Source organism: Excalfactoria chinensis, chromosome 4, assembly GCF_039878825.1.
Source record: "Excalfactoria chinensis isolate bCotChi1 chromosome 4, bCotChi1.hap2, whole genome shotgun sequence".
Lineage (NCBI taxonomy): Eukaryota > Metazoa > Chordata > Aves > Galliformes > Phasianidae > Excalfactoria > Excalfactoria chinensis.
In genome coordinates this window covers 56412937-56432873 of record NC_092828.1, presented here as the reverse complement: position 1 = coordinate 56432873, position 19937 = coordinate 56412937, and the positions used below count along the sequence as shown (strand labels likewise).

At 38.9% G+C, this 19937-nt stretch overlaps 1 protein-coding gene across 6 annotated transcripts in view; it reads right to left on the bottom strand.

Annotated features, from left to right (window-relative positions):
• Positions 1–19937, bottom strand: part of NR3C2 (nuclear receptor subfamily 3 group C member 2) — a 198138-nt gene that overhangs the window by 123310 nt on the left and 54891 nt on the right. Inside the window, exon 1 of one of the 6 annotated variants that reach the window (XM_072334932.1) lies at positions 11188–11231. The exons of the other annotated variants lie outside the window; for them this stretch is intronic. Coding sequence (XP_072191033.1) covers positions 11188–11195 — 8 coding nt within the window. The 5' untranslated portion in view covers positions 11196–11231. Of the gene's footprint in view, positions 1–11187; positions 11232–19937 lie in introns of those variants that run through there. 6 annotated transcript variants of the gene reach the window in all.

Genomic DNA, 19937 nt, shown 5'->3' with positions numbered 1-19937 from the left:
AACAATGAATGATGAAACGAGACACTTCACAATTCAGCCTTTGCTTTGCGGCATCCTCTTGGATTTTTGTTGTATTTTTAGTGACAGAATTGCAGCAGTTTACAAGGGTTTGTCAGAACCTGGATTGCAGGTGACTGCACTACTGTGAATGGCTCCCAACAGACACACAACTGCTATGTCTGCAACTCAGTGGAATTCTCTACTAAGTTCTCCATTTGGAATTCAAAATGGATTTTTGGAATTCCAAATGGAATTAATTAGGAATTAGGAATCTGGAATTCCAAATGGATATTTGCCTCATTCCCAGTCTGCTTCCCACCCCGCTCTATGTTTGCGAACGTTTTCTTAATCTTTCTAGTTTCTTCATTGAGATACTGTACAGAACTGAGTCAAATTCTGTACAGAAGTAGCAGATCAAATGAGGGTGTCAAATCATTTTTTAGCCTATTTCAAGGTTTTAAGTATAAAAATTCAGAAGTTTGAGAGCTGTTAAGGACTTAAAACATAAGACTTAAGACAACAGTCTCTGTAAAAATATATATATATATTATCCAAGGATTTACTGCTTTCTACACTTACAGAAAACGACATGTGAACCCATGAAAAAGATAAAAGCACCAGAATAAATACACATACATACATATATATATGCACACACACACAACCAAAATTCTTTACTGAACAGGTTGTCAAGTCTCTTCCATCATCCTGAGTCTTAATTCTTAGGTATTCTAAAGAAGTGTACAATTATACTTTGCCAGATCCAGTTCTGTAAACCTTAGAATTTTTCTGAGACAAACCAATAGAAGAAATAATCAAAGTTGCAGATGGTAACTTGGGGAAAAAAAAACATAAAAATTTGCTCCATGTATCAGGAAAAGCAGTTTCTAACTCCATGCCTCAAGCACATCTGCCCTGGTAAATTTATGGGAAAAATTAAAGGAAACAAAGTTTGCTTAATTAGAAGTGTTAAAAGATAAGAAAGGCAAAGTAATAATCATCATCGCTATAAACAAAATAACAAAAAGGCATGTTAAACTTCATCAGAACAAGAAAAAAAAAAAGTATCAATTTTCATTAAGATAGTGAAATTGCTGCTAATAGTTAAAAAAAGAAAAGAAACAGATATACTGCAGAAATTTTTGTTCTGCATATGAGAAGTCGGAGAACACTTTTAACATTTGTCTACTTAAGATTGCTAGGTCCAAATAGGTTCCATTCAAAGTAACAAAAAAGCATTGAAGAGCTTTAATTAAGCTAATGACACTCCTTTTCTTTAAGTCCTGTAACACTCATGAAGCTCCAAAGTCCTGAAAATAGAACTGGGGATGTGGCAATACATAAGATGAGTAATTGGCGAGATTAACTTTATGATAGCCTGTCACCTAGATATTGAGCCCATACAACTAATGAGAAGTAAGATTTAGAATTTTATTAATAAAGACTTTAATTAATAAGCATCAAGTAATTTAAAGCAATTAATATCAAACAAGCTTCGTGGAAAGTAAGTTCTGTCAAACTAATTAGTTTTTTTTTTGACAGAGATTTGGTTTTTGATTTGTTTTTAGCTGCTAAGACAAGCATTGATGAGATCTGCTACTTCTGTACAGAATTTGACTCAGTTCTGCACAATATCTCGATTAAGAAGCTAGGAAGATTAAGAAAACATCAGCAAACACTGAGCAGGGTATGAAGCAGACTCAAAGATGATGGGCGAGCCTGAGAGCTGCAAAAGAGGTCAGCTTTGAGTGGGCCTATTTCTAGAGGTCCCTATAGAACTGGTCATTGGCCTAATCTTACTCAATGCAAGAAATCAAAAGAGGAAAAAAAAAACAATTCCTAAGCTAATAGTTTTGCATGAAAATGGAAAGCATTACCTGTTAAGAGAGTGAATCAATACAAGTGACCTGAAACATCTATTCAGACAGATCCAGGCATCTCTTGGACCTTTCCGTTTGGATATAATGAAATGTACAACTTTAGGAAGAGAAAAAAAAGAGAAGCCAGAAGACCAAGACAAAAGAAATGAGAAACTGAGAAAGCAGGGAACCCTTACTTTTCCTGAGAGCTAGAACAGCCCAGCAGGACAACTGAAAACACAGACAAAATGCCTGTCTATAGTTGAGAAAGATATTACCAAGGAAAGAACTGTAATTTCTAAGAATGCCACAACCATAATGAAGTACAGGGATGAGACTTTTCACCCACTGCTAAGTCTTTCTCAGCCCAGAGCAGCTTTGTCTTTCCACTGGCACCCATGAGAGGAGGCAAACTTTGATTCCATAGGTTTTTTGCTTTTACACGTGTAGCAAAAATCAGCGTTTTTAATATGAGAAATAATACAGAGTAAAATTAAACTGATTCTTGTTTTCTTTCAAAATGCTTGTGACAAGATGCCTCTTGTATGCTGGTATAAATCATAACCAAGTAAAGCATAGCTACCATAGTCTTTTCTTTGCAGTTTTGTTGTTGTTGTTCGTATTCTTGACTGCAGTTGCTGAACTTTTGCCTAGAAAACACAGTTTACAAAAAAAGCTGAAAATAAAACCAAAGACAAGAACAATTCTCTTTTGCTTCTGCAACCACATGCAACTGCTATTCTCATTTTCGGAATATCTTCCCCAACATACCTCAATTTCTTAACAATGCCTGAATTTAATATTAAATACTCAATTGGATCATCAGAAAAATACTTTAAAGAAAATTCATCTATCTCTGTGCATCTTGTCTTGCATCTTGACTTTCACATCTCCCTAACTAGGAAGCTAAGTAACTTTCCTGATGGATAAAGGTTGCTTACAGATTAGTGTTTAGTATGGCAAAAAGTATCATCCTACGATCTTGGTCTTGCAGTGATTTTAAGGCCTCTCTCCCTCAGCAAGCATTCAGAAATAGAAATGCAATTTCTTTAGTTGTAAACATTCCATCTCTTCCCTGTCCTCTTCCTCAATAACTAAAATCAAAGCCCAAATGTAACAGCTTGGAGGATGGAGGAGCTGGATATAAAACAAAGCCAAAAATGGACTTCTACAATCTACCTAACTTGTGATTTTCAAGCACCAAGACGGTGACACTCAACCGAGAAGATTAAACACTGAAACAAAACTAACAGAAACTGAAAAGAAGAAGTGGTCAGAACTAAGGCAGAAATTATACAGCAAAGATTCAAAAGAAGCTCAAGGAACCTGTATATGAAATTACTGCATGAAGGTTCAAACAAAGCAAACAAGATCCTCTGGTTTTGTAACTCTATGCTCACTACCTTGTACATAAGCTTATGTCCGTCTTTCTCCTGAATTTTTTGTGTGTCAAAAGTGTGACTAAATACCAACACAAACAGTAGCAAATTACACACTGTCAGGGTATCTAAGCAGTATAATAGAGCCCCCACTAACACACAACCTCCTCAGACTTTTGCTTTATTATTCTTCCTCATTATGCATATTTTTGAAGTTAAAAATCTCAAGTAATAGCATAATTGGTTTTAATACATAAAAAAACATGCATTGTAGGTACACTCATGACACTTAAGAGTAATCCCTCGTATAACACTTCTCCAACACAAAACGATAACTTAGAAAAGGAGGTCTAAGTACTCTTAAGTCATCTTGAGAACTACTGCAGGAAGTAGAAATATAAAAGATTTCTTTCTTTCCTGCACAGTGAATAGTACACAGTAAAGCCCACTCAACCTTTTCACACTTTTATTTCAAGGCGGAAGTGAAACTAAATCATAATGCCAAAAATAATTATAACTTCGCATCCTTTGGCTAAACCTACAGGCACTATAGAAACACACTGACATCACTACTTCAAAAAGCACTTGCATTGTGCATAGGCAATTATTTTTGAAGGAGAGCAAGTCAAGAAGTTAAATGAGATGAGTAAATCACCGATGGCTACCCCAAATTACTGCCTTTTTCAAGATCACACAAGCTCTGTTCTTCTACGCATTACTGAGCCTTTTAAGATCCTCTTATTTACGCCTTCCATTAATTTGTAAAGTGAAGTAGCTACATGGGGTTGGACATACAAGGGTCAATCCTTGGAAACAGAATCTAACTTACAGGAAGTAGAATTCTGGCACTGGTAATTGAAAAAGAATAAATATGGGGGTAGTAAGCACAGAAAGCAGAAACTTTCTAAAGAAACAAAAACTGACAATAATTAATAATTATTTAAATTAATAATAAAAGGATGAGCACAAACTGGAGATAAGCATTAGAGTAATTATTTGTGAAGATGAACTTCCCCCCCCTCCACTTTTTTTGGTACCACTAAGGCACCAGGGGAGATTCAGGCTGGCTGTTAGGAAATACTGTATTTCCAAAAGAGTGATCAGGCACTGGAATGGGCTGCCAAGGCAGTAGGTGAAATTGCCAAGGAACCTTTAGATGTTGAGTTGAGGGACATGGTTTAGTGAGAACTATTGATGATAGGACTGAATGATCTCTTAGGTCTTTTCCAACTTTGGTGATTCTATGCCTCCATGATCCTCTCTCATCATAACAAAAGAACCACCTAGGTAACCTCTTCAGCTGCACAGGCCTTCCAGATTTTCCTTCACTGCAAGAAAGGAAAAAGCAAGTTCACAGCTGCTTCTCGCATAACTTCTGCTGATGCAACCAGTTCAAGGAGACGGGTGATTTGATGATAGGTGAACAGTTAGACTGCATCATCTTAGAGGTCTTTTCCAACCTCGGTGATAATGCTAAGGAGCACAGGCTTTCCGTCAAACAAAACAAGAGCTTGAATAAAATACCTGTGCCTTCAGAGATGTCACAACAAGATAACTTTCAAGATGGAAAGAAAAGCAATTACACATTTTGTTTTCATTTTTAAGCCTTATCTTTATTTTGGCTTTGATGAAAACTGCTGCACTGCTGGCCTGCTACGTAAATTAAAAAAGTCAATCCTGAATTCATTACTCAAAAAAATCATGCTTTTTTTCTTCAAAACTTCCTGTGCAACATGGAACAAATGCAGAAGCTCTCCAACTTCAGCCAGTATTAAGTGATAAGCCTTATTAGTACTGAATTACCATTTCACTTATCCCGCAACTAGTCTCATGGCCAGAAAGCCACAGAGATGCACTCTCTGCAGGGGCAAAAGGATCACTTCTAATTGCTATCCACTTGGCCTCCTAACCAAAATTACACCTTGCAGCTGGCAATAAAAAGCAAAAAGAGCCATATGTGGAAACATGAATTGGACCTGGCAAGGTCCACTGGAGGTTCCACCGAGCCCAGGCAGCACCAGGGGATGCAGCAGGAGGTACTGTGGGGGCTGATATACCGCAGGGAGCTGCAGAAGCTTGGGAAAGTAGAGGCACCATGTTTTGATTCATAATCTTTAGAGATGACCTTCCTGCAATACCCAAAAGCCTAATGACTGACTCTAGTCCTAAGCATTGTATAAGCATTCCTATGCAACATGTTTCTACACCCTGCATGCATAATAATGCATTCCTATTACACAACTGTAATAACAATTTCACCCCTTGTGCCTCGTTTTGGTTTTGTTTTGTTTTGCTGATACTGCTACTAGAACCCCCTAAGGATGGTAAAAAAACAGACAAAGAGGTTTTACTCCAGCTTTCACTGAACCTTTTTGAATTCAGTGACTCAGCAGCAGGATTAACTTCTCTCAGCAGAAAGGCGGGGTCCTTGAGAAATTTCAGCCACCCATACCAAGGGAGTTGTGGTGCTGGTAAGCCAGAGAAAGAAGCAAAAATTAACACTGCTTGTTGGCAAGTCCTGCCAAGATCACCCTCTGGGAAACAGAACAGCAAAGCGGGGTAGGCTCATGGAAACCTGAGGGCTCTCAAGAGCAGGACAGTCCCCACAGGATAGTCAAGAGATGGGAAACAGGAGGCTCAGTGCCTCCAGATGCAGGCGTATTTGCCTGGCTTTGCACACTGGTAGCGGCACCAAACACCACTGCATCCCAGCACTGCTCTCCCCTTGCACCCACACTGAATCCATTCCACTGCCATGTCCCACAGCAGGAGTGCACCAGTACCATTCTGCTATTCTGGCAGCCTCCAACCCCCATACTGACCCAGGCCCAGCAGCAGACACGACTTGTCCAACAGCCCTCCACTGCCCCAGTGAGCAGTAGCAGCAAAGCCCTTAGGCCCTGGCTTTGGCACTATAACATCCACTTAAAGCAGTGACCCAAATCTAAATTTTAAAAAAGCCTTAGAGATCCAAATGAAAGTTTAACTTACTTTCACCTGCAGTTTTTCCTATCAGATTTGATGTTGTTTTTAAAACGTCAGGTATAAAACAAAAAGCACTCAAGAAGCCCAGGAGCTCTGCACCAGACATCTCAAACCACTCAGACACAGTTTGAACATGAAAGATGTTTTTCCAAGCTTCAGGCAGAAAAGTGATAACAAGTGGTTGTAATCCAGGAACGCATGCGAGAAAGCTGGTCTCAACCCAGACGCTCTCCCACCCATTCAGCAACTACAGACCCAACCAAGTCAAGTTAACATAAGGAGCAAGCACTATCTGAGCAGTTTCCAATAGCACAAAAATTGATTTTTTAGCTGATGCTCCTTTTGCAGCACTATGAACTTTCCTGCTTAAAACTGTTTTGCGGGACATAGGCAGCAGATGGGACGTTGCCCATACTCCAGTTCAGCACCCATATAGGGCCAGGTTTCCTAAGGATTACTAGTGTCTGAAGACACCTAGCCCGTAAGTTTAACATACCATTGCCTCAGCTAGAAGTCAAGAAAGAAAAGAAAAAAAAAGGAAAAAAAAAAAAAAAGGAAAATTACTTAAGATACTGTGAGTCAACTGACAAACACGGTAATTGTACATGCACACTCTTTAACTTAAGTGACCCTGCTTTTGCCAGGGGCTAATAACGCACATACAATTACCACAAATAGCTGATGAACTGTAACTTGTTTGTGCATCTGAAACAGTGGGTGTTTCTGGAAATCCTATCGTATGTGGAATTACATGCTCAGGCACTTTAATTACTTTTTCAACCCTAGTAATACTCGCATGTTTTCCCCCACTCTTGGGCAGCAGTGATAAGGTCCTGTGACCTATATTACTTCCACGTGCTCCGTCACCCAGAGAAGTCCATAAGCACTACCGTGAAGCGGCAGCAGCTGAATCTCAGAAGCCAAGCAGCCCCCAAATGCCCTCATCATAGTCGATTTGTCAAAATGAGGAGCATGCTTTTGAAAAGCGCACTGTATCCTCATGAAACAGACTGCTGCGGACCCTTAAATGAAATACGTTTATTTCTTCTGGTCAGGCTGCATGAGTGAAAGCTCCTGGAAATCCCATGCTCTTGTATTAGCAATCAGGCTTTCTCATCTAATTACACTTACGAACATTCCTCCCTCTGCTTTCATACCAGTTTCTGGCTGGCTGGCTGCTTTCCAGAGCATACCAAGTTTTGTTTCAGCTAAGTCAAGGCAGGATTCCCACTGCCAGGTTAGACACATACCCTTTAGCCACTATGAGCAGCAAGGCTGGAATCACAAATGCAGGCAAAACAGATTGGAGATGGAAGATACTATACATTATATATGCTAACAGTCCCCAACATGTTCCTGTACATTTGCACATGATTTTTCCACTACTAAATCTAAAAATACTGCAATGAGAAAAAAAATCTTTTGCCATTTTAAGAACTGACCTCTAGCCAGGAGGACAGGACTAAACACTCACCCAGATGTAAGACACATCACATGCAACACCACCAGCTCTAGCCAAGTTGCATTTGAAAGTTTTCACAGTGATTTAAAGCCCTGAATAGGTGTCATGCACTTTTTAAGCCCTTTATTATAAACTGTGTCAAGAGGCAAATGTTACTTCATAACTCCAGTTCTATCTAGACTGTCTACTGAGATGCTCTGCAATAACTGCACCGACGCGTCAGCTGTCGCAGGATGGACTCATGGAGAACAACTGGATGGGCTGACTCACAGTCCTGACATGATTTATTGGACTGACCACAGGTTGTAGTGAAACAAACAGCTTATCAATTTAAACCCATGAGAAGCAGCACCATCCTTCAGACAACAACAACAAAAAGCAACTATCAACTAAATTCCTGGTGTAAAAATCATTGAAAGCAGCTCACTAAATGTTTAAATGTAATATCCCAAATGACGAGGGTTATTAACTGCTATGATGAGTCAAAAACCTGCAGATGCCAACAGGTTCCTCATTTTTGGCTTAGGGAGAACCTTTTGGATCTCTTGCAACATAGCATAAATCATATTTACAAACTGAAAGATGGGAGTAGTCTAATATGTCACGCCGTAATGATTTACAGATACTTAACATATTCGTGCTTATTGAAGTATGTCATTAAGTATCTCAGCACTGACTAAGAAATACGAAGAGACAGGTAACATCCCAAAGAGCCTATTTCTCTTTATTTCCATGTTAAGTGCCGGACATACAGAATACACATTCTCATTCATCTCCACGTTAGTAGCTTTTCCTGGGTTTTCAATCTCCCTTTTTTCAACATGCCAGGATACAATTAAAAAACCAAACAAACACTGAATTTACAGCTGCCTCAACAACTGAAGCAGTAGTACTGTAGGAGGGATGCTACACAAAGATGTGAGGAGCCTGAGCAGTGTGAGATTAATTTCCTTGCAAAAAAATCATGTTTTTGATTCACTCATTCTATGCAAAAGGATGCATGCAAGGAGCACGTGAATAAAAAAAATACTAGATATCAAACAGCACCTCCAAACCATCATCACCAATGGAAAGAGGAAAGAAGATTCAAGGTTACTGCATAAATCACAAAGCAATAGTAGCTTCAATGAAAATTCTGACTTGATAAAGAATTTGCACTCACTGTGGATACTGCCCTGAGGCTGACTGCACTCCCCAGGCAGCTCAGCTTGCAGCGACCTGCTCTAAGTCAAGCCAGACCCGCATTTCTTGTCCAGTATCAGTTCATTGCAGTAGATCCAGCTACAGAATGGCTCTTGCCAGCAAGGCACGTACGATAACCGAGCTGCTCCCCACCAGTGCACAAAACAGTTAAAGGGAAGAAATTTGGGAGGAAAATGTAAGGCCCAGTTGATGAGCAGCATTTAACATTTTGGCACTGGGTATGTAACAAATGAAAATTCACCAAGCTAAGTGGTACAGCTGACACTCTAGAGGGAAGGGATGCTATCCAGAGAGATCTGGACAGGCTTGAGAGGTGGGCCCATGCCAACCTCATGAAGTTCAGCAAGGCTGAGTACAAGATAATACACTTGGGTCAAGGCAATCCCAAGCACAAATACAGGCTAAGAAGAGAATGGCTTGAAAACAGCCATGAGGAGAAGGATTTGGGGGTATCGATTTGTGAAAGACTCAGTGTCAGCCAGCAATGTGCGCTTGCCACCCAGGTCAACTGTATCCTGGATTTCAACAGGCAAAGCGTGACCAGCAGACTGAGGGAGTCTGCCCCTCCTCACTGCACTCATTAGACCCCACCGGGAGCACAGTGTCCAATTCTGTGGCCCCCAATACAAGAAGGTCATGGAATGGTTGGAGTGGGTCCAGACAAGGGCCACAAAAATGATCAGAAGGCTGGAACACCTCCCCTACAAAGACAGGCTGAAAGAGTCAAGGCTGGAGTAAAGAAGGCTCTGGGAGGACCTTATAGCAGCCTTCCAGTTCCTGAAGGGAGGCCTATCAGAAAGCTGGGGAGGGACTTTTTATAACAGCACATAGTGATGGGACAAAGGGAAATGACTTTAAACTGGAAGAGGGCAGATTTATACAAGATACTAGGATGAAAATCTTTACTGTGAGGGTGGTGAGACACTGGAACAGGTTGCAGATGCTTCCTCCCTGGAAGCATTCAAGGCCAGACTTTAAGCAACCTGGTCTAGTGGGAGGTGTCTCTGCCTATAGCAGTGGGGCTGGAACAAGATAATCTTAAAGGTCCCTTCCAATCCAAATCATTCTATGAAATACAAAGACTAACAGGTGTGGGGAATTGGGGATGCACCTTGGTGGTCATACACAGCTGCAGAGGATTAAAAATCAAAGGGAGGCAAAAGCACAGAGATGGAAAGGAAGGGTGGGAAAAAAAGAAACCATCAGATATATCACAGATTTCCCAACATGATAATTTAAGCGTCACTTCTTCTGAAATATCAGTAACCAAAAACTCCTCCTGGTACACCTCTGAGAGATCCAGGAGGACCAGGACTGTTCTCAGCCCTGACCCGCTGACCTCATGCAGCCTGGGGGTGATGTAGTAGCAGGAATGACATAAAATGGAGGAAAAAGCACAGCAAAAACCAACAGCGCAGACAAAATGCAACAGCTGTAGCTGTTTCCATTATTTAGTCCCAGTTTAAAAAAAAACTGAAGTGATTTGGAAATGTTTTACACATATAGATTAAAGTCTTTTTGCTACATGAAGTCTGCGTGCCAACAATTAAGTATGTTTATGTTTCATCCATTAAAGGTTTCAACAAATTTTAACAGCAAATCATAAGGTATCTCTAATAAAAAATACAAGTTAAAAATCCATTACTGAAAAACCTGAAAGAATAATAAAGGTTTTTTGTGTTGTGTTTTTTTGGTTTTGTTTTTTTTTTCTGTCAAGTTACCAGAATACACTGACTTTCAAGTACTATTTGTAATACAGTACAGCCTGAGGCCCCCAAGTGAACTCAGTGCTATATTATGCCACATTTGATTTTGATTTTCCATCTAAGAGCTTATTAAAAAAATAAAAAAAACCCTTACCATTCTGTATCTTAAACTCCCAACCAAAATATAATACTAGCATAAAAGAAAGTACAGAAGTACAAAGCAGTTGAGCAGGCAGGGAGCAAGCCTCGCACTACCATTCAGCACTGCAGACCCAGGGGCAATTTCTTCCGCCTTTTGCTTAGCTTCCTCACAGCATTTGCTGTGTTGATCAATACATGAATGTACTCACTTTTTAAAGTGCTAAAAATAAAATAAAATAAAATAAAATAAAATAAAATAAAATAAAATAAAATAAAATAAAAGCAATGTAATGATGGAAGTTCCCTTCTGAAAGGAGACCACATTATCTGCCACCTCAGGGGAATCACAGCCACCTTTGCAAGAGTGGGCTTGCTGTTACTCTCCACACAGACCAGGGTGCTTCAACAACTGTGCTCAGCATGCCAAACTCTGACTAAAAATCCCAACTCACCTCAACATCTTCCTTCAGAAATCAAGCCTCTAACCTAATTCCCAGCCCTCCATCACTCAGCAACACCACAGGTACCTGTTCCACTCAGAGGCCTCAGGAGCATTTCTCCTTCCTCAACTTCTGACCTCCAGCTGAAGTAACAGCTGCAGTGGGCAATCAAGACATGGCCAGCCCACCCCTCCCAGGGCATAGAGGTACTGCAGGACTGCACTGAGGGCATGCCTGCAGTGCCTTCAGGTCGAAGGAAAAGCCCACTATGGAGAAATGAAGGACACCCATGAACACAGTCCATGAAAAAATTATCTGAAGGAGAATGTAGGCTAAAATCACAAAATATTAGAGTTAAGTGGTTTCATTAGTTGCACAACGTTGTATACAAATGGAAAAAGTCAGTAATTTATGAGCCTAAATTAGGCTTAATTTCCAATTACAAGTATGTATTTACCACCTGATCATTAGACATTAAATTTTTTCAACCAGCAGTAATCTGTTATGTTGAAACCTTTTTCTCTTTTTTTTCTTTTCTAGTTAATAAAAACAAAGATTGAAGCACATTAACCCTGAAGTTGCCCAAGCACTGAAACACAATTTCTCGTAATAAAGCTATCTGGGGATGTAAAATACATTCAGATCAAAGAATCCAAATGACAGTTTTTAAATATGAATTAATGGACCTTGAGATAACCCAGTTAAGTTAGCAGATGGGTTGAAAAATGAGTTAGTGAGTATGATGATCTAAAAAACAAAAAAACACCTACCATAAAAATACAATGTCTTCAGCTTTATATATTTACAGAAGGGGGGAAAACAAACAAACAAAAAAAAGGTGAAAATTAATTTTGGAATGTTTCCAAATTATTCTACATTTATATCTATCTAAGTACAGCTGAATTTACTTACTTTCTCTGCCTATATCACCACTTTGGTTTTTATCATTTCCTGCCTCCATTCATACAATTTATTTCTCTCAGCCCCAGTGACTTACAACCTTAAGGACAAAGCTTTCATCCTCCCAGAGAATAATACAGTGCAACTGCCACAATTATGTCACTTAGACACAGTAAATGTCTGAATCCCATTTATATTTAGCATCCTGTTTTTTCAAAATCTCCTCTTGGCCCGACTCCACCCTGACTCTAATCTCGTGTCCATCATCCAATTACTGCCCACTCATGCATTCCTCACCATCCCATCCTCATGATCACGCAGCTGGGGTTGCCCTTCAGCCTGTGCTGCCTCATCTGTCTGGAATTCCCTTTCTCCAGCCTGCTTCTCTTTTCAGTTCTTACCTTTATGTGTGTTTACAGCCACCGCTAAATTCCACAAACCTTTTCTTTTTCAATTATAGTGTTTCTATCCTACTCTAAATGAGATTATCACTGACTACAATAAACTTATTCACTTTTGCTTTTCATTTCTAATTTCCTTTATCCCGTAGCTATTTATTTATTTATTTAAAAACTACATCCAAAGTAGTTTTTGCACTTCTCTTTATATTATACTTACATTAAACTGATGTCCACATTTTGCAGAAAAAAATCAGTAATTTCAAACGTATTCCCCTAATAACAAATCAAACACTTACTCTGATATCATACAACAATGGTAGGACAATGATGCTCTTAAGTAATACCACTGAATTGCTCCATTCTCACTCTTATTCTTCTGCTGCTGAGCCCATATGAGAAGAGTACTGAATGCTTCCAGGTTGCCCTTGCTACTTAGACAGCTCCCTACTTATAAAATAATAATAATAATAATAATAATAATAATAATAATAATAATCTAAAGGATTTGCAAAAACCACCTTCTCACTTTTTTTTCCAGGAACTACTACTTTCTGTAGCACAGAGATCCCATGGTAAGCAGACAAGGGCTGCCAGATACAAAGCAGAACAAAGAAAAGCTTGCAGTCAGTCTTCAGTAGCATACAAGGTGAATTTCTGACTGGAAGAGAAACAAAGATACTCTTTGCTAAACTTTTTTTCAGTACACAACTTAGAATGTAATGTTTACATTTTTCTATAGAGTGCTTTTGATAAGAGATGAACCTTCCCTGGCTACTTTTATGCTTATTATGAATTCTTTTTACATATATAGCTTGATGAACTCTACACTCAAAAGGGAGAAACACTCCTCACATTTTAGCTGTTGCCCCTTCTGTTTCATAAAACCAAGACTGAAGCAACTAAGTGTCCTCTCTTTAATATTGTTAGAACATAATCAAATTTGGTATTTGTCTTTAGGAGACTGAATAACCTTTCAAAATCAAGCAGCTTTTCATCAGTGCATATTGAATTGGCGCTTTAGTGAGTCAAATGAAAAATGTTGAATTCATTTCTTGTATACCTCCTAAACCTTCAGCGCACAAAGACGGCTCTGTGCCTTTTTGGTCATTTCCCTTTCTTTTTATTTGAAGTGACTCCTGTAGCTGTGAGCTTAATTGGCATCACTTAAAGTAGTCAGGGAAAATTCATACAGCTAAAGTGAACATGTTACTATTGTATCTGATTGAGATCTAAATACATTCCACATTCAGCCTAATGAAGTAAGAGAGGCAACATTTGAACATGCACTAGGAGAGGAAGGAAAACAGCATTCTACATACTAGTAAAGTAATAGATAAAAACAGACTCCCTTCCCTGTGACCCCTTGCTGTATTTCACACAACACTAATTTTCTGGCTAATTTTTCTTTGGCTAATTAAGCCTCAGATAGCTACCAGATAAATAAAACTTACTTCTCCATGGAATATTCTCTTAATTTATAAGATGCGTAAGGGAAACAAAGTTACATGACATGCAAATACTAAAGCCAAAGAGCATGGCTATGAAATCAAATCAGCAATATTTCTTCATACTTGCTCATTAGCGTTTTGTTTATTTTAATCAAGATACCATTTGCCTGCTTTAGGTCCACACAAACAAAAATATTCATTAAGGGTCTTCAACAAATTAAACATTACTGTAGGGATATGTGAAAAGTATCATTATGGTTTTTGCAGTTCTCTGAAATGCCCTCTTACTATCTGGGACACTGTCTCAGGGTCTATAAAATGCTTATATGATTTCCTGTGCGCACTGCTTTGTCTGCACTAAAGTCACAATAAGTGGAGGCATTCACGTCTTGCAAAAGGTCTGTGCTCTGACTTGGGACAAATGTACAAATACGCCAGCCTGTAAGGCAAACTGAGCCTAGAATGATGAGGATGGTCAGATATACTGATGACATTTCCCAAGCATCTCCTTAGCTGGAGATGGTAAACTTGAGAAAAAAGCAGGGAACATACATGGTTGGCAACTGTCCGACGGGTATAACTGCTGTATTTTAATCAAATCGGGAACTTTAATCTTTCAAACACTACATATCTTTTTCATTACTGCATTATTACCAAAGGTAAGGAAGCCGCAGAACTACAGAATGATTACAATGTAATTGAAAGCCTAAATAACTGCACTGCTTGCTAAGTTCTAAAACCACTGCATGCTTTAAGTGTAAACATACTGCTTCCAGCTACAGATATATCTTCATACTACAAATAAAAATGTTTCATCTATCTTAAATATTCTTAACTTTGTATTTGCTCCTTGTATTACAAGAAATAGCAGCCGTATACAGAACATTCAGCACTGTCAATTTATCCAAGTTCCTTAAAGAGTTCAAGCTACTGTCCATTTGTACCCAAAATTTCTAACCTATAACATGGAAGGAAATGAGCACTCATAATAGGAATAATCTATCCATACAGTTTGCACAGACACTCTCTTTTTTTCCCATGGGAGACTGTACAAAAGCTTTGTTCATCCCAATTTCAGTTCAAGTAACTGGTCAAGCTTTGAAAACGTGTTTCTATATATTCCAAGTTCTTGAACAGACAAAGAGACTGCTGCAAAAAGAATATAAACAGTAATGGGTAAGAGGAAAAAAAAAAAAACCTGTGACCTAACACCTTGCAAAACAGTTTACATGGCTTGAATTCCTCTATTGTGTAACAGCTAAGTGAGTTAGCAGGAATGTTATTCTACATTACACTGTACTACTTACCATGCTCTTTCTCCCTGTCTGTGCCACACTTTCAAAATTACATTGAACACAGTGCCTCCAGGACTGTCAAATGCTGGGGAAGGATGGCATAGCCTACAGGAATCTAGAGGAACAGGCAGGAACTGAGAGCACAACTCACATCTCCTGACCCCAGACTTTCTTGAAACTTTTATTACCTCACTTTCTCCCTTTGCATTGCCTCACTTTCCCCAGTGACAGCATTATTTTATTGTACACTGTAAAATATTCTGATGATAATTATTATATTGCTAGACTACTTACGTCATTGTTCCTTTTACTAACGTACCTCATTTTCAGATACATTAAAGTGGACTGGAAGAATTTCCTTTGTGTTTGCATCCCTAACAGTAGTTTACAGGGTCTAACGAGGCTGTAAGAACACATACAAGGAAAGAATTGGTCCAAAATGTTTAAACCGGCTCCTATGAGATATTATTAAAATTCCTACATGCATTTTTTCTGGTATGGTGCTTAACCTGAGCTGAGAAGTTGCATAAGCTTGATTAATCTATTAACCTAGCCAGTCCTCCTTAAATTGCTTCTTCAATTCATCTGATGTTAGCAGTTCTGTTTTTTTTTGTTTTTTTTTAAACATGTACCTAATCCCCAACAATTAGATAAGGAATGTTAGATTAGGGACACTATGAAGGAAAAGCCATTAAAAAGGTCTTTGTTTTCAGACAGAGAAGGTAAAAGCATTCCTCAATGCAATAAAAAGTTAGTATTTACATACTATGCCCTAATTAAGATTTTTTTCTTTATTTCTATTGGCTGCCCTGAAAGAGCCATAAACATTTAGTAAAATAATCTCAATTTATACTGCTTTGTTCTATGCCTTCAAGTACCGTACATGGCTGTACTCCAGATCAAGTAGTTGTCCTCAAATGACTTCCAATGAGTCCTGCCAGATTCTGTGGTTCAGAAGTAATTTAAAGGCAGAAAGCTGTAGCAAATGAGACCTAATGGAAAACAGAGAATGCTTTAGTTCGTCTTAACTGTTTGCAGAAGAGAAATGGAAAACCACAAAGAAAGAAAGGAAAAAGAGAAGGAAGTGCCAAAATGTTGTATTTCTCTCTACAGATGAAGCTAATGAATCACCAACATCATTATATGGCATGTACTTGCATTTTATTAGTTTGAGAAATTTACGATAAAAACTTGAAATAGAAAAATACTGCCATTGTGGAACCATAACTCTGTTTTTTAAACAGCTTTCCCCCATCCTCACTTTTCTTTTTCCTCTTCCTTTAACAATGGTATGCTTTTTTTTCCACTTTCAATCACCTGCACTGAATAAACTAATTCCTCTTGGGTGGAGCAGAGACCGTCCACCACTGGCTGTTAAACACAGCCAATTATTTGTAGCTCCAGCAGATGGTTCTCTTCTGTTGGCCAACAGAAAATTCATGGTCCTTTTCCTAATTTTTCTCAAGAGATACAGAAATTCTTTATTTAGAAAGCAATCACTCCTGCAATACAGTGCCTCCCCTGTGCGGTCTATTTTCAGTTAGCCACGCTTTTTTCCCCTTCCTTTTCTAAGTATGCTGACAGCATCAAATAAAAATAGCCTGACATCAGACCTGATCTAAAGCCATCAGATGTGACAACAAGTCCTTTCATCATTGCATGTATCCTGAGCTACCCCTCCTTTAGCCTAATTAACCCCAAAACGTGTGCTCCCGGCTGTCTGAGGAAGGGATGGAGTCAGTGACCACACAGGTGTTTCTGATATGTGTGGACATGGCACTAAGTGACACGGCTTGGTGAAGGGACTTGGTATGTCAGGTTGATGGTTGCTCTGATGAACTCAAAGGTCTTTTCCAGCCTAGATGGTTCCATGATTCTATTCCTATTCTGTCCATTACTCAGGGCACCGATGATGGCTAGGCCTGGGGGAACTATCAAAAACATCTGTTTTCCAAAGAGCCTAAGTGCCATGGAAATTAATAGCACTCTTCTTGACTACAGAAGGTCTTAAAAGCAAGTCCTAAACCTAAAGCTGGCTCAAACAAACTAACAAACAACAAAACACAAAAAGCAAAACAACAAAATTTATGCTTTCACGTCCAACAAAGACTTGATTTCCCTTAGGTTCCTATAATTTTTTCTGCATTCTCTCACAGCAGCACATAAAACAGTACTCATGGCGAACGGTCTTCCCCCACTATGCACAGGCCAAAGAAAGTAAGTTCATTTTAAATACACGCTAGGCAAAATGCTATCTCCAGTCCTGGCCTGGTATAAAGACTGAAAATTAGAACTGATGCTATAATGATCCTTCCTAAAACAGTGAGTCTCCATAGCGAAGCACCACCACTGTGCTTCACTGCCATCATGTCCTCCATCCCAGCTTTTCCCCTGAAGTTTTCATTAACACGGTTAGTAAATAAAATCCATTACTTATTTACAGAATGCTTAAACACATTTTTTTTGCAAGCTTCCCCAAATAATTATTTCTTGGGATGAATGCAAGCATAACAGTTTTCAAACTGAAAAGAATTCATCTGGCAAAGTATAAAGAAAAACAGTTATACCGCTATTAAAAACACAGTTGAACTACAGCATATGCTACAAACACATAGGCATACACATTCATTTTAATAACAACTTAAAAGCAAAACATAATCTAGCTGAGCTCCTTCCGCTTGCCAAATGAAACTTTTGTAGGATACCTTTTATGACTTCTTCTGATGGAGTTTTTTAAGGATAACTGTGAATTGTGACATACTCAAGGTTCTGGTGTAACATGCACAGTTTGGGTGAATGTACTGTTTTAAGAGAAGACAGTTTTACATACTGCATTTAAATTACAGATTCACTCTTCAAAACAGTAGCTTTATGCTCAGCTACAGCAGATGAACAAAAGTGTAACGTTTCCAGTTATCAATTTTGCTGTTGAATTTTTGGTAGTTTATTAAATCCTCTGTAAGATTTTAGGCAGCTAAGTATCTGTTATGTTATTTACGTTTGATCAACCATGGAAAACTTATGCAATCTCCATGAACAAACAAAGTAACAAACGATGACAGAATAATTTTCTGCAATATGATAAAGATCTCAAAGCTAATGATTTAAAGGCTACTAGTAGCCAAGAACAGCAGCCTGATGAACTGCAGCTCAAAGAGCCAGTACTGGTTGTTTCAGTAATTCTCAATACTAAGCCTGGAGCATGATTTAGTTATGCTGATCCTTAACATACAGGAAGAGTTCTGTTCAGAAGACAGTAAATCCTACTTTCAAGAAGCTCTGTCTTTAAGAAGATACCTACAATAGCTATAATTTGGTTAACTGACCTAAGAGAAGTAGAAAGGAAAAAAAAGTGTATTTTCAAGAAAGCAAGCTATGTAGCTCCTCTCCTCAACCTTAATGAGAGTGCAGTTCTCAAATCTTTTGGGGAAAGGGAAAAAAGCCAAGCTCCCCTGTATTCCCATAGTAACTGGGGCACCTCTTCTGTCCCAGCTTCTGCCTGAAAGTGAACGGACACGTATGCTCTAAGCTTCTGAGAAGAAAGGCTCCCAATTCCAAGTACCCTTTGGTAGTGCTTTTATTTTATACTCCTTGTTAATGCTCTCAAGGCTCTTTGTTGACTCTGTGCTCTGTGATTTCCTAGTGTTAGGATGCTCTTTAGAGAATGGGAAGCACAACTGCACATGGAAAAGAGAAGAATCCTCAGCACTATGAAAAGGAAGGTGTGCAAGCAGGAAGTTACTGAGGGATTTGATGGTGCAGAAAAGGAAGAAAACTAAAACACATAGGAACACATCTCAAAGTTCTTTAGGAACTGCAAAATCATGTCTTTTTAAAAGCAAATAACAAAGAAGCATTTTATTTAAATACAACATTTTCCCATATTACTATATGAAAGTAATTGGTACTTCCAAACTATGTGACAGAGATCAAAACAACAGACAATAGGAAATACATTGTAGGCAGCAAAACTGAGTCTCCTTCCAGACACTGAGATCAAAAATCAACTGTTGAAATGTACTTCTGTATAATGGCCTGCTGCAGACAGCTCACTCTTACAGTCACAATGAAGACTTCTATGAAAAGGCACATGTAGGTGCTCATCTTTACACAGATATATGCACAAATACATTCATTTCTATATAAAACAAACAACAAGAAGAAGCAAAACAGCAGTCACACTGCAAAACCGACAACAGTTCTTGTCTGGATGGCTGTTGTTGGAATCCATCCGTCAAAGAGAGGAGTCAAAATCAGAAGGCTGGGCTTCTTTGACAGTACAAGCCTGGTGGTTTAATCCTGCCAAGGTCATTTTCTCTTAATAGAGCTCATTTTTTAAGTATGCATCAATTGCTCCACAAATAGACTTTTAGTAATAGATAAAAATAACGCAGAAGCACCACAGTAACTGTTAGAACTGTTAATGAAATCCATTCAGGTTCTGTGCTGTTACAGGCTCTCACTGCAGTTCAGGCACAGATTTGCTGGCATGGGACCGATGGGCACACAGGTCCCCCCCTGCTTTAGCCCTGCATGCAGCAGTGTGATCCCAGCCCTGTAGCCAGTCACACCCTTAGCATCCCTCTGCCCTGACACAGGAAACAAATATCAGGGTCTGGAGACATTTGGTAAAAGGTAACATTCTGAAGAAGAGATACGCTTTTTTACACAAAGCAAATTAAGTCTAAACATCCATTTCCCTACCAGACAGATACTTC